At 38.3% G+C, this 27,202-nt stretch overlaps 1 protein-coding gene across 1 annotated transcript in view; it reads left to right on the top strand.

The window, feature by feature from the left end:
* Positions 1–27,202, top strand: part of CPB2 (carboxypeptidase B2) — a 47,863-nt gene that overhangs the window by 9,989 nt on the left and 10,672 nt on the right. The window contains exons 2-8 of the mRNA XM_004433645.3: positions 4,410–4,485; positions 6,045–6,169; positions 7,691–7,799; positions 10,978–11,076; positions 13,326–13,430; positions 22,491–22,601; positions 25,770–25,863. Coding sequence (XP_004433702.1) covers positions 4,410–4,485; positions 6,045–6,169; positions 7,691–7,799; positions 10,978–11,076; positions 13,326–13,430; positions 22,491–22,601; positions 25,770–25,863 — 719 coding nt within the window. The remainder of the gene's footprint in view (positions 1–4,409; positions 4,486–6,044; positions 6,170–7,690; positions 7,800–10,977; positions 11,077–13,325; positions 13,431–22,490; positions 22,602–25,769; positions 25,864–27,202) is intronic.

Below are 27,202 nucleotides of genomic sequence, written 5' to 3'. Positions count from 1 at the left end.
TAATCTAACACTACCATGGCATATTTGTCAAAACTAAAGAAACCTACGTTGGCACACTCCAGACTTTAACTAAACTCCAAACTTTATTTGGATTCCACCAGTTTTTCCACTAATGTCCTTTTCTGTTCCAGGATACAATGTATTTAGTCATCGTGTTGCTGATGTCCAATTTCTTAAGTGCATTGTCATATATATATGTGTGTATATGTGTATATATATATATATGTGTGTATATATATGTGTATATATATATGTGTATATATATATGTGTGTATATATATATATGTGTGTATATATATATATGACAATGCACTTAAGAATATATATATATATGTATTCCAGTTTTTTAGTTGTTTTGGTCAGGAGCGTAAACCTGGTCCCTGTTTCTCCATCTTGGCTGGAAGCAAAGTCTAAGTTTAGTTTCAAATAAAGAAAGATCAAAACATTTTCTTTCTGATTTAAAAAATATTTATCCTCCCATTTCAAGAGAAGTAAATTTGTTCAAAAATAAAAGAAAAATCTCTTTAAGTTAAAACATGGGCTCCCTTCTGGCATATGTCACTGTAGGGGAGGAAGAAATTTTCCTCTACCCTCTAGGTTCTTCTGGCTGGTCTAGGAATTAAATTGACATGAGACAGATTAGTAGGAGAAAATCAAATTTAATTCATTTTGTACAAACAGGAACCCTACGTACATGAGAAGTTCAGAGACAGAAAGGTAAAGTGAGGTATTTATGCCATCTTGAGCCAAGGAATGGGATAGGGGCTTGGGGCTTCAGACGGGAGGAGGGTAATTCACAGGATGATAAAAAGAGCAGATGTTCAGTAATTAGATGCTTGTCCTATCATACAGATAGGTCATAAAAAGGTTATTTCTGGTAATTACTCTCTCTATAGGCAAGGCCCTTAATTTAAATTCCTCAAGAGAGAGGTAGAAGTTTCTCTGGAGCCCGCAGAGTTTTGATTGCCTTCAGCCCAAAATATTCCACATGTCGAAGTGGCACATCTTGGGGCAGCTTGCTCTGAACCCCATCATCACCAGTATAGCTTAATTTTAATTTAAATAAAATAGTCTTGTGCAGTTACTTGGAGGTCTGCTGGAAACCTGATAAAGCCATTGCCATTTTGTTAACAGATTCCACATATACCTGCAATCCATCATATCACTGTTTCCTTTCTCTCTTTATGCAAATCTCCCTCGCTTGCAAAAATGGATGGAGACCGGAAATTTACTAAGAAATTCTTTCCTATCTGATTAAGTGGCATATGAAAATAAAGTGGATCCATGTTGATTCACACTAATCTATTGCCTTGGCTTTGCAAGTGTCACTCAGCATGGCTCATGGCCCTAGCAAGCACTGCAAGAGAGGAAAATAGGATAAAGCAAAGGTGAGAAAACAAATTAAACCAAATGTCAACTTAAAGAAAAAAATGTGTTAATGTAATTTGCCACATTAAGAGATTAAACCAGAAAACACTTATGCTCATCCCATAAAAACATGTGATAAAGATCCACACCCATTGGTGATAAAAACTCATAGCAGAGATTAGAAAGAAACTTCTTTAACCTGATAAAAGTCACCTACCAAAACCCTACAACAAGCATGCTAATGGGGAAAATTAGAACATTTTCCTTAAAAATTATGAATTATACATTTTATTTCTACTTCTATTCAACACTGTACTGCAGATCCTAGCCAATATAGTAAGACAAGGGAAAAAAAACTCTATAAGCATTGAAATGAAAGAAGCAAAAATTAGTATGTGCGGTTGTAATGATTGTTTGCAAAGAAAAAACCCCAAAATATCTACATTAAAATGATCAAAATTATCAAGGGAGCTGGATAGAAAATCAATATCTAAAAATCAATTTCATTTCTATACCTCGGCAAGAAAGAAATAAGAAATGGAATATTAAAAGTTACCTTTTACAAAAGAAAAAACAAATTTGCCAGAATAAATATAATAAAAAATGTGCAACATTTTTATGGACAAAAGTATAAAACTTTTTTGAAGGCTATTAAAGAAGGCCTAGGGCCGGCCCCATGGCTTAGCGGTTAAGTGCTCGCGCTCCGCTGCTGGCGGCCTGGGTACGGATCCGGGCGCGCACCGACGCACCGCTTCTCCGGCCATGCTGAGGCCGGGTCCCACGTACAGCAATTAGAAGGATGTGCAACTATGACATACAACTATCCACTGGGGCTTTGGGGGAAAAAAACAGGAGGATTGGCAATAGATGTTAGCTCAGAGCCGGCCTTCCTCAGCAAAAAGCAGAGGATTAGCATGGATGTTAGCTCAGGGCTGATCTTCCTCACACACACACACACACAAAAGTAAAGAAGGCCTCAACCAATAGGAAAATCTACTGTATTTACTGATAAGGAGACTCAGAATCATGAGGTTGTCAGCTCTCCCCAAATTATTTATCTATGGATTCGATATAATTCTAATCAAAACCCAAAGTTTTTTCACGGAACATGACAAACTGATTTTTTAAATTTATGTGGAAAAGCAAAGAATCAAACCAAGAGGATCTTAAAACAGAACTAGGCAAGGGAGAAGGAAAGCAGGAGCTTGTTCTACAGGATGTTAAGATTTCATATGAAGCTACCATCACAAAGATGAGTGGTATTTGCACAAAAGTAGACCAATAAACCAATGGAACATAATAGAGAGTGAGAAACAGACCACACTGTGTTAGTGAGGGTAATCCTTGATTATGCTATAACGCCTAACACACCATGAAATAGCTTTACTTGCCACAACAAAAGTTTATTTCTCACTCATATCACCAATTGATGGAGGTCACAGGGCTCTCCCTGGTGCTCTCCTCCGACTTAAGAGATCTGGGCTGCTTCCATTTTGCAAATGCACATCTTGGAGTTCTTTGCTTCCAGCCACAGGAAGAGAGAGAACATATGCACGTGAAAACCCCCATCTGCTCTTAACTGCAGCACACCACTCCCACTCACATTCCTGTTGTCAGAACTCAGGCACCTGGTCTCAACACAATCACACGGAAGGCTGGGAAATGTAGTTTTTCTGTGTGCGCGGGAAGAGGAAATGGTGTGATGAACCAGCATGGTCTCTGCCAAAGAGTGTGAAAACTTATCTATGACAGAATTGGCATAGCTGATCCCCGGGGAAAGTATTAACTATTAATAAATGATGCTTAGAAGAAAAAAAGAAACTCAATTCCTTCTTTACTCTGCACACAATTTTGTAATGGATTAAAAACTTAAATGAGAAAGTCAAAAGAAATATAGGAGAATATCTTTATGACCTGGGGATTGGGAAAGAGTTCTTAATACACAAAAAAAGCACAAACCTAGAAGGAAATGATGGATGAAATATGTCATAAAGAAAGAGAAAATACAAACTGGTAGAAGATATTTTCAATACATATAATTGACAAAGGATTAGTATCTAGACTATAGAAAGAAATTATACTAGTTGATTGTCACAGAAAATAATTGAATGTAAACAACTGTACTTCATTGGTAAGTCAGAAATTTAAAATCACAAGAAGGTTCCATTTCACAATCATTAGATTGGAAAAGTTAAAAAGTCAGAAGGCATCAAGTGTTAGCAAGGAGGAGCTATAGGAATTCTTTTCTACTACTGGTACAGAAAGTTTGAGAAATAATTTGACATTATTCTATGAAACTAAAATTGTGCATACCCCCCAAGAAGTAGCAATTCCACTTGTAGACAAATTCTTGCACCTGTGAACTATGGCTAGATACTTCAACATAGATGATAATCTTGAAAATACAATGTTGAGTGAGAAAACAAGATACAGGAGAGTACACATAGTATACCATTTTTATAGAGTTAAATCAAGCAAATATAAGGATATTTTAAGAATCCACACATGCAAGCATTCATACATGCGTTTAAGAATCCATACTGTAAAGAAAAGCAAGGTAATGAACAAAAGTGAGAATTTGAGGTAGTGGGTACCTTTGGGGATGTGACAGGGGCCAGAGCGGGGAGGAGCCCACAAGGAGCTTCAATGACACTAGTAGAGTTGGATTTCTTAAGTGGGGTAATGGGTTCCTAGGTATTCATTTTATTATATAATAAGCTAGTGTTTGCATAAATATTTCCTTATGCTTCATATATTTAATTTTTAAAATTAAAACACACACACACTTACGAGAGAAGAAAGAAGTACTCTGCAAACTGACTGCCATTCAAGAGAGCTGTTGATTTTGCAATTGCTTAGGAGCAGAAAGAATGAAAGAGTATATGTTCTCTTTTTAACACTTAGTCTGTAGCAAGATCCTCTTTCCTTTTAACATTTTAGGTTTGTTTTCCTTTTACGATTACCTAGAAGCCCTTCTCAGTATAATTTATCTCATTTCCACTTTTTATTTAACATCAAAATCCTGTTTTATTCTTTCCCAGTGGCCAGGTTTTATCTGCTCTTCCTAGGACCTCTCGGCAAGCTGAAATCCTGCAGAATCTTACTACAACATATGAGGTAATTTCTTCCTCATTTATCTTTATATTGGTTTCATTTTGTGTAAGTATTGTGTGCCATGCTCTCTCTTCTATGTTGTCTGATATATATAGCTAGTATAAACCCCTCTTCTCATAGCCTTCTCCCTCTTCCCATAATCACAAGATTTTGCTGGTTCCCAAAATCAAACCTTCTTCATTTGCTCTATTGGCTTTTCAGCCAGTTGCACGTAGGTCCTTGGGATTGAAAGTGTGTACTTACAAAAATGTTACGATAACAGAAGTCCAATGGAAATTTGCTTATAAAACAATGGTTCTTAACCAAAGAGTAGGCATTAAAAACATAAGGGAAAATTTTCCTGCCTGGGACTCATCTCTCCAGAATGTCTAAGGTGTAGAAAACTGACAAGAGTTACAAAATATCATGGTAGACAACTGAGGGCTCCATGTTTGCTTGCTATCGTTCTCCAAGAAGCAGACATCAAAACCAGGTTAAAGATTCAAGAGAGAGATTTGTTAAGGGGAGTGCTTGTGAAGGATGAAGAGGAGGGAGCTGGAAGTGGCAGGGAGCACTTTCAAACCATGATGTAGCTCTGACACCTGTGCAGAAAAGAAAATTGTGCATGGAGAACCTTTAGACTGCAGGGCAGTTCCAATGAAGGTTTGACTAGACCAATCCTTAAACCAAAGTCACCTGTAAGAGAAAACTCATATCTCTCCGGAAAGGGCCTGCAATAATATGCCCACAGTGCTCAGTCATCGGCTGCCTGCAGCCCTGGGGCAGCACAGATTCAGCCTCTGGTGGATCAAGAGGGGCAGCAAATGAGAAGGTCAGTCAACTATGCTCCTTCCAACAGAAAAGCTGAGAGGTGCCTTTTCATGGCCACCATGGACAGAGGAAATACCACCAGAAGAAGGAAGCATCACGGATTTAGAATTTAGTTCTTGTTCTGCTACTTCCTAGATGTGTGATTTTAGACAAGTTAGCTATGGGCCTTAATCTCTTCATCTGAACAACGAAATAATAACATCTGTCTAGTCTACAACAAAGTGTAATTATAATGGTCAAAGGAAATGAGTGCTTTGAAAAAGTGCCGTAAAGTAGAAAAAAAATGTAAATATTATTGGAAGGCATTGCCCAAGGTTCATAATTATAACAAAGAAAAGGAACACTGACATGATGATAATATCAAAGACATGGAATTTTTATTAAAGAAAATCAACATTTAACCAACTTTCCTCCTAGACAAAATTTCATTTCTCTTTTAAACATCTGACATACACATCCAGTTTTACAGTTGGGTCGTAAGTATATTCATTCACTCATTCATTCTTGTGTCACCAAATATTTATTGAATGCCCCCTATATTCCAGGTCCTCTTTGGCAACTGGGGTTACCAAGAAGAAAACAAGCTCCCTGCAAAATAAATGTTTATACTGCCATGTGTGTGAACGGGGACCAGTGGCCGGGAATTGCCTTTTTCATTTCCCTTATAGACACACTTTTATGGCTTTAGCTACAGATATGAATGATAGGAACAACTGTTTTTGTTTCATCAATTTCTCCCCTTGAAACTGCAGATTGTTCTCTGGCAGCCAGTAATGGCTGAATTTATTGCCAAGAAAAACGAAGTCCATTTTTTTGTGAATGCATCTGATGTAAGCAATGTGAAAACCCATTTAAATGAGAGCAGAATTCCATTCAGGTAGGCATCATTCAATATTTATTGAGTAGCTATTATAAGCACGTAGGATGCATTTTACTAGCAGATGGTATAATTGCTTCCTGGAAAAATAAATACTTAACATTAAACACGGCAACCTGGAAATCTCTGACATGGACTGGTGATGGAGCCCAAGTGGATACTTCTGTGACATTGGACAAGTGGTTTAACCTCTCATGACCTTGGTTCCCTATCTGAAAATGACTCTTAGATTCAATGATCTGTGGAGCCTCTTATATTTCCTCCTAATTCCTTCCTTCTTATAGTTCCTCTACACTGTGCCCAGGCTAGGGGAACAAAATTGTCACTCACCATAGTAGGCTTTGTATTATCTCTTGAAAAAGCAGCTGCAGAAGGGGATTTCGCTTCCATTACAAGGTCAGTGAACATTCCTGAATGTCCAGCCCTAAACTAAAAATTGTTATTGAGGCACTTTCTGTGCAGAGTCCACGCTCTCTTCCTTTCAGTTGTCCTGTCCAACATATCCTTTCTGTATCCATTGCCCAAGTGCTAGTCTTCCTCCTGCTGCCCTAGCACTTCCTAGAGGCCATTCTCTCTTCTGGGTATCAATGTGCAACCTTTGGATAATACACTATGATAGTTACTAATAATGTGTTATAGGTGTTCACTGCCTTCCAGGATCTGTGCTGAGCCTTTCTATACACTGCTTCATTTAATCCTTATTTAACCCTGTGAGGAAAATACTACCCTCATTAGGCAGGTGAAAAAATTTTTCATACTTACAAAGGAATTTCTCAAGGTCAACCAGCTGGAACATGGCAGAGAGAGCAGTTGAACTCAGACTTATCTGATGTCAAAGCCTAGGCTTTTATCCATTGGCCTAAAAAATAGTAAAATGATATAAAAATGATAGCTAACTTTCAAATTGTTCATCCCAGGTGATCGGACAGCTTAATTTAGTTAAAAAGTTTACCTAGTTAACAGCGTGGCAATTCTCAAGAGACATTAAACAAGATGCCTTTCCCATAACTTCCCTTTTGCTGTGCTTCTATCTCTCTAGAGATTTGATAATCTTTGTCTATGCAGAACATCTGGTATAGGTCAACGGTTGTCACAATAAAAAACAAAAAAGAAAGACTTTCTGCTTCTCCTTGGTCCTTAACTGAAACCAGAATAATACAGTGTTACTCTGGATTGAAGAAAGTTGTCTGTTAACCTATATGTTCACATAAAAGACACTGATGAATCACAGTCAAGAAATGTGGATAATGGTGGAGAAAGGGTGAGTTTTTGGAGGCCCTGAAAACAGAGCACACACAAGCTACTGTCTCTTCACTGCTCATATAGACTCCACCAAGAAGAGGGTTTGTGAATTTCAGCTTCCTGCAATGTTAGGTGGTGTTGTTTTCACGTCGATGAACTTTTGCTTGTTAGATTTCTTAGTGATTATTCCCCATGCTCACCTGTCGTACCTGCAATGAGCCATGCGGGATAATCGGAGCCCTGTTTGGAAACCAGCTCGCCCTCTGTTTCATCACCTAGTGTCTTGGTGGGAGATGTGGAAGAGCTTATCCGACAGCAGACTTCCAACGACACAGTCAACCCCCGGGCCTCCTCCTCATACTACGAACAGTATCACTCGCTAAATGAAGTAAGCTGTCACATTTCTCCAAGACTACTATTTTCGCTTAATCAGCATCGCCATTTCAATCATGGGAAATTATTAAAGAATCATAATTGGTGGGAGAGGGTAAAAACAATCACAATTAGGTTGATCATACGGTGGTAATTCACCCTTTGGTCGATATCTTGCCTAGGAAGATTGCATCATATCTGGTAAACTGCCTCTGAGCAGGCTGTTTGTCTACAGCTAAGAGTATCTCTAACTGCTAGGAGTAACCCTGCATGGTAAAGAACAACAGGAAATTAAAAATAGGGCCTTTTTGTTGAAACTGCCGCAAAAAAATTAACAGTCCAATTAATCATGTCTCTTTGGACCATTACTCTGATTATACTCTTGCTGAATAATTGCCACATTATCTCACTAAATTAAGGAATTTATTCACTTATAGTTAGTACACTATAAATAAGTGCATTTTATTCCCCTTAGAAGGAACTTATTTAAACTCATAATAATAATGATAATAATAATGCCTCTCTTTTAATCTTTAGGAAATTGATGTTTTCTATCAGTACTTACAGGTTCCAGTTTTTCTAGAGGGAACCTGAGCAAGATGTCAATGTTCAGTTGACCTCAGTAAGCTTTCACAGAATAACTAAGAGCCATTTCCCCATATTTGTTAGTTGAAAGGGTAAACCCCTTGTAGGACGTTCTTTGTTATACAGTATACTTCAAGTAATAAAAATTCCTTGACACCTTTTATTCTTTCATAGGAGTATGCTGCTTTATTGCTTAATATAAATGTTTTTATCATCTTTGACTAGGTGCCCAGAAACTGTTAAGGACCATATTCATGTTTTTAAGACATCTGAGACTTAAGTAATAGGAATCAATTTTCTATTTGATCTTCAAAAGCATCTGTTCCTTTCCAGTTAGTTAAACCAGAACTCAGTCTGCTTTTAGGATCAATGTGGCTGGCTGATTGATGGGGACCTTAAAATTGCAGCCCCTTCCATTATCTCTCTTACCTTGCCTCTGTCTATTGTGCCTAGACGGCCTCCCTCCAGCATCCATCATCAGCCCTGCATAGTAAAACTTGATGCCCAGAGTTGAGAGGCTAGGTAGGCATGATTTGCAAAATGGAGTAGGTAAATATGTCATTACTGTGTTGAGTTCCATGGGAAGAGGAGAATGCCTTAAACAGAAGTATTTTAAAATATATTTTAATGATTTTCTTCAAAAAGGTTATTTTTTCTTACCCTATCCCCAGGAAAGAGTTGAAAAGGCATGGGAGGAAAAAAAAATTACCTGACTGTATTAGTTTGCCATGCACTGTATTAGGCTGCCGTAACACAGTACCACAGACTGGGTAGCTTAGACCACAGAAATGTATTCTCTCACAGTTCTGGAGGCTGAAAGTCCAAATCAAGGTGTCAGCAGAGTTGGTTTCTCCTGAAGCATCTCTGCTTGACTTGCAGATGGCTGCCATCTCACTGTGTCCTCACATGGCCTCTTGTCTGAGTGTGCACATCCCTGGTGTCTCTCTGTATCTCCTAATCTCCACTTCTTATAAGGGCACCAGTGAGGTTGGTTTAGGGCCCACACTAACAGCCTCATTTTAACTTAATCACCTCTTTAAAGGCCCTATCTCCAAATACAGTCACATTCTATGGTAGTACGAGGGATTAGGACTTCAACATATGAATTTTGCAGGGAACACGATACAATTCATAACAATGACATTCCAGAAAATATTTTAGACTTCTCCTTGCTCCTACTCCCAATCCTTTCTAAGAGGTTCATAGGAACCACGACAATCTTGCTCTTAGGAAATTCCACCAAGTCCTTCCTTCTCCTTCAGCACTGATCTCTCCTCCAGCCTTCACCACAAGGTCACCTGGTAGGCAGAAGGGGTTCTTTTGTTACTGACTTTCACAGGAAATTTTAAGTAATCCACTGTAGAGAGAAAAACAAATGGCCAAAGAACAGTTCTTAATACAAACGGCAAAAGAACAGAGTTTTCGAAGAATGTTACCTTCGTTACCCCAGATTAGATTGTTAAATGAATCAAGTTTTCTGTAAAGCTGCCTTCATACAGCACACCCTACCCCACTGGATGAAATCTACTGAACCATCAATGCTGTAACACAAAATAGCTTAATGTAATAGTTCTCTCAGCTGTATTCATGCCTTACAAGAGTAACACAGTAAACAGAGGCCCAATGAGGAAATCCCTGATGGCTAATTTTCCAACACCTCAGACACTGACAGCATCGGTATTTGGTGGCAGGTAGACCTTCCAGAAGCATCTTAATTCCTAGCACAGGACAACCACTCACACATACCAATCACTCTAGTTATGCTACTTCAAGAGGACCCAAGGGTAAGTGGTGCTCCAGTGCCCATCTGCTGGGAGTACTATTTGAAATTACCTCTAGAAACATTCCCAGAAATAAGGCCAAAGGTTGGTCATTCCCATTTCAGAAGGTATAAAAATTTAAGTATTGCCCCTGAGAAGCTGGTCTACATTAATACATGACTGATTTCAGACCCAGAATTTTTATTTGTTTTTCTTTCTACCATAATCATGACAGACTCACAAACACCATTAGATTCCCAACCAGGAGAGAGTCCAGAACCAAACTCCTTCTCAGAGGAGAAGAGAATTTTTTTTATCCGGATTCCCTCACCTTTGCCTCTCATCATTTCACAGATCTTGTGAGTGCACAGATTTCTAGTGGAAAATAATGGCACTGCCATTTATCCTGTGCAAAGACAGTGCCTAGGGCTTCCTTAGGTTACTCTCGAAAAGTGAATATTTAAAAAAAAAAAGTCCCATATAAAAGTGAACTCTTGAATAAGTGGTAAACAGAATTTCATACACAGAGGCAGGGAATCAATGTAATGAGCCTTTAAAAATAACTTCCAGGAGACATACTTTAAAGATTAACTTTTCCTACCATGTCATAAATTTCTTAGTGCTTTTCCACTCTTTCTCTAAACCTTGATACTTTTCAAAACTTTAATTTTATTGATTTTCCTAAACAGCAGAAGAAACACCCTGTTCCAAGTGTTTTAGTTCCTCATTCTTTCCACATACAAAGGTTTTAGAGGGATCTTCCCTTGAAGAAGTCGTCTGCTTCTTTTTTTGGTCAGGGAAATGCTTTGAACTTGCTCTGTGACTGACAGCTGGTTTCTGTTTTGATAGATCTATTCTTGGATAGAACTTGTAACTGGGCAGTATCATATGCTTGAAAAAATCCACATTGGATCCTCATATGAGAAGTACCCACTTTATGTTTTAAAGGTATATTGTGGGGGGAGTCATTGATCTTTCAACTTTGGGGGATGTGTTAATTCTCAGCAATGCTTGTTATAACTTGGATTTTTTTCTTTGAGTTCTAGAATATTTGTGTTTCAAGAGTTCCTCAACTTTATTATCTAGCTATTTAGGGATTGGTTATTACCTTTAAATTTTTTTCTTTTATTAATGCAGTGTTTGTCTGAGTGGAAACCCCACTTTTAGAATCAACTCTATCTCTGTTTACGTGACATAGATAAGCCATTTAACCTTCCTGAGCTTCATTGCCTACCTCCACAAAATGAGGGGAGTGGTCTGGATTATTTTTCAAGTCCTTGTTTTATTTATATCACCACCACCACCACCACCACCACTGCCTCTTACTGGCTTACTTAGGTAAAAGAAATAAAAGGAGAGGAATCTGTTATTGGACAAACACTGACACTGATGCAGTTTTGAGAACCAAACAAAGAGCTGAACAACTAAACAGGGAAGGATAGGAACCAGGGTAATGCTGGCGTCCTTCGCAGTAGTCTGATATGATTGCTTCTGCTCCAATCACTGTGTGTTTGGTTATTTATTTTCAGCTGAATAATAGGCCTTAGTAAAGGTCAATGAATATGGCCACAGGAAGAATTTTGGGGAGCCAGGAAACCATACTAATTCTTGCCTGTTAATTTCTAATTCTGCAGTTCTATTTTTTATCACTCTCTCCCCTAAAAAAAAAAAAAAAAAGAAAAGAAAGAAAAGAAACAAAACTCTCTGGAAAAAATCTAATTGTTGGAAAAATACATTTGGTTTAGTAACATTTAATTTACACATAGTTTCCCAACATTCTCTAAATTGCAAAAGGTGAGCCTCTTCTGTCACCCAAAGATAAGATTTTGAGTCAGGATTTCTGGGTTTTAATCTGTTCTAATAAGAATTTGCCAACTCAAGGCAGACATACAAAACATTGGGTGGTCCTGGTGGCTGAGTCAGTCAATTAGTTTGGATCCATGTGATCAGGGCATACCCACCCATGATATTTGTTTTCAGCCGTGTTGTATGTACTCTTTGGAACTTGTGTTTCTGGACCTAGATGTACATGTTGGAAAAGCATGCTTCCTGCATGCTTTAGTCCCACTCTTACTTGATCAGGGATGTGCACGTAATGTGACTCTCTGGGGTACCTCCATCTTACCAGTGTCAGGACCTGTACCAAAAGAGTTTGCTCAGCATAGTTGCACAGAAGGTGGAGTAAAGCATCTAGTCCAGAAAACTCAAGAGTTTCTTTAAAATTGAGTAGATTAAATCAGCCAGGTAGTTCTCCTCTTTGTACAGTTTGACCCTTTGCAGCCAAAATTTGACTTTCTCACTTGCTTTCTGATTGGATATCACTAGCTCCAGGCTAGTTAGGAGAAAACTTCCCTGAGTGAAGTAGATGGTAATCTAAAAATATCACTTTCTCTTTTTGTCATTTGGGAATTTCAACCCCGCAAGATTTGCTTGATTTTACAACACTCTTCTCCCTTCCCTCCATTCCCTAAAATTGTGTTATAACTAATTCTTAAAAGTAAATGAACTATGATTCATTTTGTTTGGAGGTGTATTGAGAATTCTTCTGAAGACATCAAACGCTATTATTGAGGAAAGGTTGGGAGTTCTTATTCCAGAGAGTTGGCAGCTTGCACTAGCCCCCCCTACTCTGCGTCAGAACAAGGCCTTTGTTCCCTGATCTGTTGGTAACAAGTTGGTGAAAAGTTAGATGAGTGTTTCTTTTTGTGTGTAATGGAGAAGTAGCCTGCACATAGTGTGCAGGCTAGGGAAAATGGTGAGGAAGTCTAAGTTTATCTTTGGCACCACTGGCTTTCCTTTCCCAAGCCTTTCCCTGTTCCACACTTGACACAGAAAGCTGCCCACCCAACACATACCCATTTAATTCTAACTGAAGTGTGAAGATATGGCCTAAAGTACTAGTTCTCTGGTCTCTACTTCTACATTTCCATACGCAGCCCTGGTATGACTAGGTAACTGTGGGGGAATAAAAAGAGCTTTAAATTAAGAGTCCTGCCTTCAAATCTCAGTTCCAACTCTCACCAGCTATGTGACCTTAGGTAGTATCCTCTAGTCACACCAGTTTTTAATTCCCAAAGGAATGCAGAGAATAATGCGTATTTCATAGATTCATTGAAAGGATTAAAGAATAAGCACTATATAAATGGATGTTAATGTCCTGAGGCTTCTTGTTATTGTTTTTGATTTTCTTTGAGCAGGTTTCTAGAAAAGAACAAACAGCCAAAAACGCCATATGGATTGACTGTGGAATCCATGCCAGAGAATGGATCTCTCCTGCTTTCTGCTTGTGGTTCATAGGCTACGTAAGTATTCATATTCTCTTAAGCTAGAGTTTCCCAGTATGTGGCCTAAGACCACCTGCATCAGAATCAACTGGGCTGTTTATTAAAATACATTTTCCCAGGTCACATCCTAGAATTCTTGACTTTAAATCTCTGGAGATGAGGCTTGGGAATCTACAATTTCATAGGCTTCCTGGGTGACTTTTATACATATTAACTTTGAGAACCATGACTTCGAGCATTTAAATCACCCTAAAGATTGTTGACCTTTTCTTTCCCACATTTCTGGCTGGGGCTAAACACTGGAAAATAATTAGGAAATAGTATACAACTGTAATATGTTTACTAAGTAGAAGAAAGAACAAAAGCAATTATCTAAGTTGAGTCCCAATTAATTTCTTTTTCTTTTGATTTGAATTATCCAGACGTCTTTCACCATATTCTGCCCTTGGAAATTGAACATAAAATACAACATTACAGAGCAGATCATATTTTCCCATATGTCATAATAGGAGATTTTGTCCTGGAAGGAGGCCTTGACATCAAAAAACCCATATATAAGAGAGCGTATGTCATAAAAGTAAAAATTATAATGACTTAAAACTTCTATAATAAATGGAAACAGTAAAAATTATGCTTCAGATCCTATAAAATGAGCATATATGTCCTCTGCACTGATTTAAACAAAGAGCCATTGCCACTGGAAAAATAACTTAAAATATGTGCCCTTGTGATAATGGCTATTGTCGTCTCTGTATTCACAGAGATGCAAAAGAGACAACACTAAAGAGATGAGTTAGGAAATTAAGAGATTGCCACTTAGGGGCTGGCCCAGTGGTGTGGTAAAGTACGCATGCTCCACTCCAGTGACCCAGGATTCACAGGTTCGGATCCCGGGTGCGGACCTATGCACCGCTTGTCAGGCCACGCTGTGGCAGGCATCCCACATATAAAGTAGAGGAAGATTGGCATGGATTTAGCCCAGGGCCAATCTTCCTCAGCAAAAAGAGGAGGATTGGCAACAGATGTTAGCTCAGGGTTAATCTTCCTCACCAAAAACAAAAAAAAGAGGTTGTCACTTAGATTGATCTGTCTTAACAAATAAGGTTCATCAAAGGTAAAAATATTTCTGCCTCTGCTTGGTCTGGACAAGTACATCTATACCTACCTTCATTTGCCTTCTCATCTTCTCTTCCCCACCAACGGGAGCTGCAGTATCCCTGAGCCTACTGAAAAGTTCCCTAACATCAGACCCTTAACACAGCCTAGTCTTTGATGATCTGGAACCTTCTCCAAGTTGGGTAATTTTATTCATTTTAGATAATGAAGGGAGTAGCAGTTAGTGGAGAGAGAGAAATGTGCCAAGCAAGAGAGAAAGAACATTTATTTTTCATTCCATCACTGAACCTGAAAAGGACCAGAAAGAAACTCCAATTCATATTGACTGATTCATCTTGGTGAAGTTGTCCCTAATTGTTGTCCTTCCTACTCTGATACATTTTCCCTTCTATTACACATTACCCTCTACCCCACTCACTTGCTGAATCTTTGTAAGATTAAGCTTTTTATTGTACAAATATTTATAAATTGCCTGTGAGGTTCCAGACTCTGGAGACACGATGGGAAACAAGATAGAGCTCAAGAACCTTACAGTCAGGTATTTTATCCCAACATAAGCCTGATTTTTGTAGCCCAAGCCAACATAGTCAGTAAGCTCTTTTCAAAGGACATTTAAAAAGCTCCATTCTTGCCTGGCTAAAACTAATCCAGATCATCTGATTTTCATAATGGTTCAAACAACTGTAGGAAGAAAAATAAAATAAAATATTTAGCTTTAAAAAGATTTGTGTGGGTAGATTTTATATTTAAAAAGTAAAGCACCCAAAGATGATTTGAAGTCTCAGCTTTTAAGTCTCAGTAAAGAAAACCTACACTTCTCCCATGTTTCTCCCTTACTCTCACACTACTACCACACTCACAGCACTTCTGACACCAGACGTACAGGGGTTTTCCCCACACCAAGCAATTCTGTGACACCAGCTGGGTGTCCTACAATTGAGTGTCCTCAATTCTGGCACTATCTATCTGGAGATAGCATCAGATGGCACAGGTTAAGGGCTCAGTCCCATGAGATTGCCCCTTCCCAACTTCAGATGCCAATTGAAAGTCTGGGTTGTTATCTGTGCTTCTGACCTATCAGTTTTAAATAGAGGTTCCCGCAACCCTCTCCTCGGGTTCAATTAATTTGCTAGAGCGGCTCATAGAACTCAGAGAAACAGTTTATTATAAAAAGATGTGATAACGGATACAGATGAACATCCAAATGAAAGAGATACATAAAGCAAGTCATGTGGGAAGAGGGTATGGAGCTTCCATGCCCTCTCCAGGCACACCATTCTCCTAGCACCTCTATATGTTCAGCAACCCAAAAGCTCCCTGAACCATGTGCCTTTGGGATTTTTATGGAGGCTTCATCATGTATTCATGATGGGTCATTAACTTAATTTCCGACCCCTCTCCGCTTCCTGCAGGATGGGGGATGGGGCTGAAAGTTCCAAGCTTCTAATTATGGCTTAGTCTTTCTGGTGACCAGCCCTCATCCAGAAGCCCGCCCAGAGTCACCTCATTGGAACGAAAGACACTGCTGTTACCCAGGAAATTCCAAGAGATTTAGGAACCCCATGTCAGGAACCAGGGTCAAAGACCAAATATGAGAACAAAAAATGCTCCTAGTGCTCTTCTCACTTAGGAAATTACAAGGGATTTAGGAGCTCTGTACCAGGAACCAGAGGAGGGGTGGGGCAGAAACCAATATGTATATTTTCTATTATCTCACAATCTTTCACTCCCTTCTCCAGCTTAGTAAGGATTTTTTAAATTTTATAGTCCAGTCTCAGCTGTAGGAAACCCATTACTCTACATGTAGGGGAGCTTGAGGCCAGTCATTTCTCTCTATGCCTCTGCTTGATCCTCTGGAGGCCAGATTTAGGATTCTTCTCCACCTGCAAAGTCAGGGGCTGAGGCTGACTTGTGCATGACGGCATCACCAAGGCCAAACCCAGCACCGAGTCTGGCACATTCTAGGAGCCCAATGAACGTGGGTTGACCATCATGCCTTGCTCAGTACTTTGTCCACCAACTGGAGAACTTTCATTTAATTGCACACAAAGTTGACAGTCTACAACCTCAGGGTCTCCACAGAATTGCTTCTGCTGCTCCTCATCTTAGCTGACACACACCTAGTGACGGACACAGCTTCGTAGCAGCTCCATCAAGTAGAGGGGCTGCTCTTTCCCTTCATATCTCGACATGCCAGGGAACGAGGAGGAGCGGATCAACATTCTCCTGTCCTAATACTGCCATTGCTCTCCCAAAACTCATGACCTGATCTGGTCGAACCACCTTTGTCTTTTCTTATTACTGTCATCTATCAGCCTCCACATAATCCCCTGGAACCTGGTTCATGATTCTTTATTCCTCTCCAACACTAGCCATCATTCTAAGTGAGTTCAAAGTCCATATGTGAGACCCATCTAATGAATCATCTTTTCAACCCCTTGAACTCTACATTGCTAAACCTAACCTCAACTCTGTTTTAATAAATTTTTCCCATGGCCATTCTCTGGATCTCAAAAGTAATTCTCTCCCTGATCCTTAGATCCAGAATATGGCCATGGACAGCAACGAGGAAGGATAAGAGGAACCGCTTAACAATCTGATTTCTTAACTTCCTTTCCTTCTTCTCTCATTCCTCACACCTGCTGTGTATGCTTTTTTTTTCCTTTAGTAGATTTCCAGTCCTTGGATATATCTACTTCTTCTAATTTATCAGCAACTTTCCAGGTATCTCTTCCTTCACTAACCAGCCAGAGTCCCATCACAAACCACCCATTCACTTGTATCCTGAATTTCTTGCCCCCTTGATATGCTTTTCAAGAATTCCAACCCCATACACCCCACAGAATTAACCATTCTTATGAGCCACTTTGTACATCCTGATTTTATTATTATACTCATAACATTGAATTGTTGCTCTTTCCTTTCCAACTTAACACTTTCATTAGCTTTTTGAGGGCAATGATCATCTCTGAAGTCGTTTTCTTTTTGTTTCCATAACCCAGTATATTGTTTGGTCCGCACAATCACTGCTCAACATCCCCTTGTTACATTTGAAATTTAAATTAATGCTGCAGGTTTAGGTTGAAATGCAACTCTGCAGTCCAGAGAGAACCTAAAGAGTACCTACCACTGGGCTAAATACTTTATTGCCATTAGATAAGGTCTGAATTATACACATGTACATAGAGATTAGAGTAAAAACTGGGACTTGTAGCTCTTTGCGGTATTCCTAATGGTATTGAGAGTAGCAGTTTATTTTAAAATCATCCATTCGTAGTGTCGTATATGACTTTAGTAGTAATTTATTCTTTGTCAAATGGTTATTGGCTAATTTGTTGTAGATGTTGTTGTTTAGGGCCATAATAAAGACAAAGCTTTAGTGTACCCCATCTACCACAGGCCCGGCTGATAGGAATCAGTCAGGCCTTTATCTCCCACCCTCTAATCATTCACTCGCTCTTGTGCCTCTGGCACCCTCTATCCTCATTTTTCTTCTTGTTATTTTTATAGTAGGACAGTGATGTTAATTATGTTATTTATCTTGTTGTAAATCATTTCTTAAACAAATATTTCTTTATTGTCTTTTGTATGTCAAGCATAATTTCTTCAGCCATCTACTTCATTAAGAGTGATTCATTCACTAGATATAAAACCATGACTGTAAATACATTTACAGAATACTGGGAAAACTCATTGGATAATACATGCTTGGAGAGCCCCGTGATACATAAATCACAAATAGTGGGGAATTATTAGATTAACGAACATGTTCAACTTGGTTGAAAATGTTATTTTAAGAAATGATGTCTTTAAACACAGTTGCTGTACTAAGTCAGAATTATAAGGCTTATAGAATTTTAGAGGTTACATTACTTCAGTGACATGATTAGATATCTAGATTGTATGCTTTTGAAGTATAAATAACTGGATAAATCTGAAAATATTTTAATAAGTAATAGCATTATTCACAAAGTTGATTAAGAACATGTCTTGGATTTCTCTGTATCTATGTAACCCTGCCCTTAATCCCCACAATGCCTGGAAAGGAACACAGCTTTGCCCAGTTACCAAGTAAAACCCATTCTTACCCTTAGCCAATCAGGAAGATACCCAAAGTCCCAAGGATGCTGTAACACTACCAAGCTGATCTGTTCCCGTCACCCTTCCCTCAGGGTCCACTTCTTCTCTTACAGACATTGAGAAGTCTCCTTATTGCCTGGTTTTCCTCTACCCTTCCTTTTTCTAAGCCTCTCTCCTGAGGTCCTGGCTTCATCCTGCTGTTGCTCCTCAGATTGTCACCAATTCCCACTTGCTCTGGACCCTCATCTTCTTTAAATGTGCACCTAAACAGGCCCACCACAAGTCCAGATGGTGCCTTTGTGCAGGATCAAAAAAGGCCTCCCTTGTTGGAACAATTACATATCCATGTGCAAAAGAATAAACTTAGACTCCTACCTCACACTGTAGACAAATATTAACTCAAAATGGATCAGACATCTGAATTTAAAAGCTAAAATTAGGGGCCGGCCCCGTGGCTTAGCGGTTGAGTGCACGCTCTGCTACTGGCGGCCTGGGTTCGGATCCCGGGCGCGCACTGATGCACCGCTTCTCCGGCCATGCTGAGGCGGCGTCCCACGTACAGCAACTAGCAGGAGGTGCAACTACAACGTACAACTATCTACTGGGGCTTTGGGGAGAAAAAGGGGAAAAAAAAAAAAGGAGGAGGATTGGCAATAGATGTTAGCTCAGGGCCGGTCTTCCTCAGCAAAAAGAGGAGGATTGGCATGGATGTTAGCTCAGGGGTGATCTTCCTCACACACACAAAAAAAAATGCTAAAATTATAAAATTATTAGAAGAAAGTAAATCTTTACAGAGAAGCCGTAAATCTTTGTGACTTTGAATTAGGCAATGATTTATTAGACATGACACCAAAAGCACAGTGACAAAAGAAGAGATAAATAAGACCTTATCAAAGTTTTAAAAAACCTTTGTGTTTTTCAAAGGACATCATCAAGAAAGTGAAAAGGCAGCCCACAGAATGGGAGAAAATTTTTGCAAATCATATATGTAATGAGGGACTTGTATCCAAAATATATAAAGAACTTCTTACAAATGAACAATAAAAAAGACAAATAATCCAATTTAAAGATAGGCAAAATATCTGAAAAGACCATTCTCCAAAAAAGATATACAAATAGCCAATAAACACATGAAAAGAAGTTCAACATCATTAGTCATTAGGGGAATGCAAATCAAAACTACAATGAGGGGCCAGCCCAGTGGCATAATGGTTAGGCTCGCGCATTCCACTTCAGTGGCCCAGGGTTCACCGATTTGGGTCTTGGGCATGAACCTACTCACCACTCATCAAGCCATGCTAAGGCTGCATCCCACATAGAAGAGCTACAGCTCTGCAACTATGATATACAACTATGTACTGGGGCTTTGGGAAGAAAAATGAAAACAAGACGAAGATTGGCAACAGATGTTAGTACAGGGTCAATTTTCCTCAAAAAAAAAAAAAAAAAACTACAATGAGATACCACTTTATACTCACCAGAATGGCTAAAATAAAAAAAGATAGATAATAATAAGTGTTGGTAAGGATGTGGAACTCTCATCCATTGCTGTTGGGATTGTAAAATGGTGCAGTCACTTTGGAAAACAGTTTGTTGGTTCTTCAAAAGGTTAAGCATAGAGTCACCATGTGACCCAGCAACTCTACTCCTAGGTATATAGTCAAGAGAATTGACACATATGTTTAAAAATGTTCATAGTAACACTACTCATAATAGTTAAAAAGTGAAAACAATCCAAATGTCCATCAGCTTATGAGTGGACAAATGAAATGTAGTATATCCTTATAATGGAATATTATGCAGGAATGGATTCATGCTACAACGTGAATGAATCTTGAAAACATTATGCTAAGTGGTAGACGCCAAACACGAAAAGCCACATACTTTATGATTCCATTTATATGAAATGTCCAAAATAGGCAAATGCACATACACAGAAATTAATTAGTGGTTGCCAGAGGCTGGGGGGAGTAGGAAAAGGGAGAAAGGGAGTAACTCCTAAAGGGTAAGGTGTTTTTTTTTGGGTGGGGGGCTGATGAAAATATTCTGCAATCAGATAGTGGTGATGGCTGTACAACTCTGTGAATATACTAAAAATTACTGAATTATACACATTAAAAATGTGAATTTTCTGGGATGTCAATTACATCTCAATTAAGCTGTTAAAAAAATAGGCACTCCTTCCTCTGGGATTTCACCTGCAGCCCCACGTGAGGGTAGGGCTTGGCACAGAATACAGGTTATATTTCAGGCCTCACTCACTCCTTCTGTGTGAGTCCTGCTTATTAGACAAGAAATTCCGGGGCTAACATTGATCATCACTCAGACCTGACTTTTTTCTGGAAGACTTCCATCCAGCCATTGGTAAGGTAGGAAGGAAGTAAAGAGAGTGAAAAGGACAAAGACACCCACCGTGCCACATCTATTAAAAGTTCAGCAAACAATGTAGAAATGAGAAAGATAAATGCTTTATTATTTTAAAGGAACTAAGATCTCCTAATCTTTTTCTGATGATGAATGCTACATTATTCCTGAAAAATGACTCCAATATACATTTACAAAGTTGTAGTGTAAAAATGTATTTAACTATTTGCTTGACTATTTAAAAAATTGCTTCTCTCCTATAAAATTTGTTTGATTCTCATTAAGCTTTTATTTCTGATGCGTTGTAGCTTAAAAAACAACTTGTACTTTTGCTTTCTTTATCCCATATTTTATAAGTGGTTATCCATGGCAAAGAATTTTACTATGACTCTTATGATTGTTCTAGGGAAATGTGGATATAATATTTTAAATATTTAAAGAAAAATATGGTAAAGTTTTAGTGATAGCAAAGGTAAGATTTAAAAGACTTTTTTTGTCAATAGTGAAAAAATGTTTCTTAACAAAGTCTTTTGAGAAAAGTTTAAAACAACAAATAAATGTAAACTAACCCACAAATTAAAATGTAGCAAGGTTGTCACAAATGAAGATTTTAGACCAAAGCTTTGCCCTAGATGAAATTATTTAACCAGCTGAAATTTGTCTTTGTTGTTCTCTTGCCTCTATATTTGCTCATTTTGTGGTGAACGTCTCAGTCGTCGGAATGTGGATGTCTTTGGATCATGTTGAAATATGTGACTCTTAGCTGGGTATGAGTCTCAAGCAGAGAAGAGCAGTGTCAGATGATGCCGATTAGGAAACTCACAGCCAGGACTTAGGAAAAACTACCACTGATTCTAAAGCCAAATGACCTGATGCTTGGAAAACACAAAGCAAAAATTTAGCTCACAATTTATAAGAACAATGTAGAAAATCTAATCTAGTCATGTCTGGGCCTAAGATAAGTTTAGTTTAAGCTCTGATTGATATGGATTATTGAAAAAGGAGTGGAACTAAATCTAGGTTTTTGTGTCCTTAAATCTTTGTAGTGGACTTTATGGCTTTAATAAATAATTCTTTTTGTTTCTTGAAGAAAATTTTAGAAAATATATGGTTCTATTTTCTGCCTCCATTAAATAGAAAGATCCTTTGTCCAATGTTCAAGGCATTCACCACCACTTGGCAGCATAGTACCCTAAGTTCAGACTTTTCGAGGAATTTTAATACTTTTCCTGAGAGTTAAATCTGCAAATCTAAATATGCGAAATGACTTTTTAAAAAAAGAAAAGAAAAATACATAAAAGAAACAGCCTAAGTTTAGTGGATATTAACTAGATGGATGTTAACTAGACATTGTGGTGATCATTTCACAATATATGCAAATTTTGAATCATTATGTTACACATCTGAAACTAGTATAATGTTATATGTCAATTATATCTCAATTAAAAAAAAAAGAAACAGACTAAGTTTAGAAGGATTTAGAAGATATATTTTTTAACATTCTTGGTTTAATTATAGGTAACTCAATTCTACGGGAAAGAAAAGCAGTATACCAATCTTCTGAGCTACGTGGATTTCTATGTTATGCCGCTGGTTAATGTGGATGGTTATGACTACACATGGAAAAAGGTAAGTGAAGGCAAAGAAAACAAAATATACCCTCTTTCGGGATACAGGATACACAGGCTGTATTATTCATAGAATCCTGGATCCTGGCACAATGGTTTTGTCACTGAACCAGGTTCATTTTTGCCGGTGGCCTGGAAAGCCAAACACCGAGACAACGAGATTGCAGCAGAGAGATGGTTTTAATCATAAGGCAGCCAAGTGAGCAAATGGGAGAATGAATCTCAAATCTGCCTCCCCGAAAATGGGAGCTCAGGGATATTTATGGGGTAGGGGGACAAGGTGGTCTGAAATGTGGAGATAGATGATTGGAGGTGAGGAGAGGTGAGGTAATTGATGATCTGCACAAGTGTAGTCAAACTTCACCCCTCTTCATAGGACACATGATCACAAAATTGTGGCATTAGCGTGATCTGAGGGTAGAGTTTTTAGCCACTTGATGTCAAAAGGTCACTTATCGGGCATCTGCGTGAGCCTAGTTGATGGGTTGGTGGTCTCAACCAGCCTGAACTGGACAAGGGGGTCCTAATTCCTGAAAAAAAGCTCAAACACCCATTACCATGGTGACTCAGGCACCAGGGAGATGTTATCTATAGGAATCTAGTGAGAGTCAAATGGCATATTTCTTAAGCAGCACCATTAACAATGGGTGGGCAAACAACTAAAAGCTATAATCAGTAATTGCAAAAAAGAAAAAAACTTCAGTTACTAGCTACCTAATCTTCAAGGGCTGTTTATCAGTTTTAGTTTTATTATGGAAAAAATATTTTTTAAACTCTTATTATGGAAAAGTTCAAACATATATAAGAGTGGAAATAGTCGTGTAGTCAACTCCTACGTACTCATCACACAGCTCCAACAATAATCACTTCATGGCCAATCTTTTTTCACCTATATTCCCTACCCATTTCTACCTTACCCGTACTATTTTGAAGCAAATCTCAGACACTATATTATTTCATTGATAGATATTTCAGGATGCATCTCTAAAAGAGGTCTTTTAAAAAATTAACCACAGTACAATTATACTTAAAAATAAACAATAATTACTTAATAACATAAAATTTCCAATCAGTATTTAAATTTCCAACTGTATCATAACTTTTTTAAAAGTTTATTTCTTTGATTCAGCATCTAAATAAGGCTAATATGTTGTGATTGGTTTATATGTCTTTTAATTTTATTTTAATCCATAGATTCTCCCTCCATCTCTCTCTCTCTCGCTCTCTTTCTCTTTTTTTCCTTGCAATTTTTTCATTGAAGAAAAGAGTTTCCCATTGTCTGGGTTTGCTAATTGCATTGCCATGTTGCAATTCAATATGTTCCTCTGTCCTCTGTATTTTCTAAAACTTGATATTTGTATTGTAGAAGCTTAATCAGATTCAGGTTTGACTTTTTTGGTAAGACTTTTTCATTGGGGTAGTGTTTTCTCCCAACAGGAAGCGCATAATGTCTGGTTGTATCTCTTTTTGTGATGTTAGCTACCACTGATGCACAATGCCTAGATCTACTCATTCTTACTAGGAATCATTTGAATAGCATTTTGATTTGTAAAATCATGAATTGCAAGAATTAGAATAGCATTCTAACCGAACCTGCATTCTAACAGATATGAAATTTAAACCTTAGTACCCTTTCACTCAATCAGGAACATAAGTTTGAGTATCACAGTCAATCTCATCTATACTGGAAACCATTATCAATGGTATTTCTAGTCAATCAACTTCATGATTCTTGTAAAATTACTCAAGCAATATGAAGTACAATTCTTTATAGTTTAATGAGAAGCACATAAAATCATAGTTGAGTACATAAAGTTCTGAAAAACCTACTTGAGTAGCACATACAAACACTAAGGGGAATGAAAATAATGGCAATGATTGGAAACATATGGAATTATACAGGAATTATTTCATGTAGGAGGTAATTTAAGCAGAAGAGATGGGAATGGTGAAGAAGCTTGATGAAAAAGTCATCTCAGGTGAGAGGAATACTGTGAATAAAAGTTTGTAGGTAGGAATGGGCAAATCCTGAACTAAGTAAATGAGAAACACCTAGCATAGTACCTAATGCAAATTTGGTGTTCAGTAAATGGTCACATTTTAGATTGATATTAAAATAAAGGTATGCCTTCACCTGAATCACAGTGGAATTCAGCCACACTTTAGATAGTCCTACTCCCCGACTGTCCTTCGTGTCATAACTCTGCCAGTTAGTCCCTGCAGTTTGAGAACCTGAGTTCCCCAGGACAACCGTTGCTTCCAAACCACAGGCCTGGGATTGGAAGTGGACTGGGAGGCTTGGCAGAAGCGTCGGTGGGAGTAGGGGTAAAGGTGCCGTATTATCCGAACCCCAGAACTTAAACAAAGTCCATGCAACTGTTTACGTGATCAAGTTTCCAGTTTACCCCAAGAATCAGTGGGGCATTTGCTTTATGTGTCAAAATCAGAGTCGAATCAGAACAATCAAAGGAGCCATCAGGCTAGAGGCGTCTTCACAGCTCTACTTCCTGTAGCTTTAAAATGAGAGTATTGAACTCAGTCTAAAGAGAGCACTGAAATTCATGACTCAACAATATTGTATTACATTCGTCAAGCTTGCTAGGAGACCTGACCTTCATTATTCCCACCACAAAAAAGAAATAGTAATTATGTGGTGTGATGGAAGTGCCAACTATCACTACAATGGCAATCATGTTACAATATATAAATATATCAAATCAATACGTCACACACACTAAATTTACACAATATTATATGTCAAATATGTTTCAATCAAAACAAAGAAACTCATAGTTTTAATTTGAGTTGAAACAATTATTTTACTTTTATAGAAGGAACTCAAAATGATGATGCATTAAATTAATTTAAAGGAAACAAGACCAAACAAGAAGCCCAATACGCAGCCCAGCAAAAGCCAATGAAAGTCTTATTTGTATAGGTCAAAACTCATCAGATGTTACCATTTCATTGGGTTCAAAATGAAACCGTTTGAGCGTACCTGATTGAGACCTGGATAGAAACAGAGGCTGTGTGAAAGGAATGTGGTGAAGACAGTGACAGGACGAAGCGATGGGGTCGGAGGAGAGAAACACAACGCTAGCTACTCAGCTGTGTCTTTCGTTGAACCGCAAACATGGCCACCCTGGTTATCTGTATTTTGTTTATTTAGAATCGAATGTGGAGAAAGAACCGTTCTTTTCATGAAAACAATCCTTGCATCGGAACAGACCTGAACAGGAACTTTGCTTCCAAACACTGGTGTGGTAGGTTGTCTGCTTTATTTATAGTAATGTGTCTTCATTAAAAAGGTGATATTCATAAAGAAAGGCCGTTAATTCAAACTAATTAGAGGGGAGGCCTACCTGAATCAGGAAATAATTTAAGTAATAAATTTTCTAGTTAAATGTAATGCTATGAATGTTGACTAGAATCAGCAAATCACCTTAACCTTCCCTCCCTGCCGTTTCCATATCTTTAAAAGAAGGAAGTTGGACCAGTTCTCCAAGGTCCCTTATAGCTTCAAAATTCTAAAATTTTATTTTTCTAGAATAATAACAAAGTGACCGCTAAATTTCTTGCTTTCATAAATAAATAACATTCATCATTAGGATATCAAAGACCAGAGCTGGTTGGGCACCTCTCATTTTCAGTTGCATAGGTAAATGTTTACTTTTACAGTTTGAAAACATTTTGTTTTGTGTTCACTGTTCACTTTCTTAACAAGTCCTTTCTTTCATGAAGCTCATAAAGATAAACTTATGTCTGGCACAGTGGGAGTTTATCATTCCCTGATTTGAATGAGTTAAGGTACCCAGTGAATATTGATTTAAGCATTCAAGAACATTGTCTGCTCTCAGGTAGGTAGGTGTTAGTTCACCTTCCTCCCTCCCATTATATTTCATAATTACTATATTTAGGAAACAGCTACAAAACAAAGCTAAACTTGACAATGAGCTTGAATCATTTATATTTTCGGAAGTGGGCGCACATGCCTCTGCAGGGACTACAAGGGAGCAAAGCTGTTGAAACCACAGAAACACTCTTTTCTTCCCACTCCTTTGCCCTCCGTAATCCTATGTACATGATCTTCCATATTTCCTTCAAAAAAGAAGTGAAATTTAGTGATTTGAAACATTTCATCATTATCCCAGAATACATACGAAAACCTCACAACAGAGTATTTACTTTATTTCCTTTGTCTTCTAGGTTAGAACCTCCATGTGAGGTCAGGGACCATTACCTAGTGCAGTGCCTGGCACATGGAAGGGTCTCAGAAAATATCAATTAAATGAATACGTGAATGAAATTAGTTGTTCTAAGAGAGCTACAGATGTAGTAGGAATGCAGAGGAAGGAGCAGTTAATCCTCCCTCTGGCTCAAGGGAATCACTTAGTGGTTTCTCTGTAAGAGCCATCCTTAAGATTGTCCAATAAAAGTGCCCACTGAGACCCAAAGGCTGCCGTGGCAGTGATCACTGGGCAGGGAGTCAGAGAAGCGGCAGCTAATGTAAAACAGATCTGAATAAACAGAGTGGACAGTTACTAAGTACTGAGCAGTTTACATATTTCATCTCCTAGGTTTCATTATCTACATATCACGGAT

This window comes from Ceratotherium simum, chromosome 10, assembly GCF_057802395.1.
Source record: "Ceratotherium simum simum isolate JZ-2026a chromosome 10, ASM5780239v1, whole genome shotgun sequence".
NCBI lineage: Eukaryota > Metazoa > Chordata > Mammalia > Perissodactyla > Rhinocerotidae > Ceratotherium > Ceratotherium simum.
This window is presented reverse-complemented; position numbering and strand designations above follow the sequence as displayed.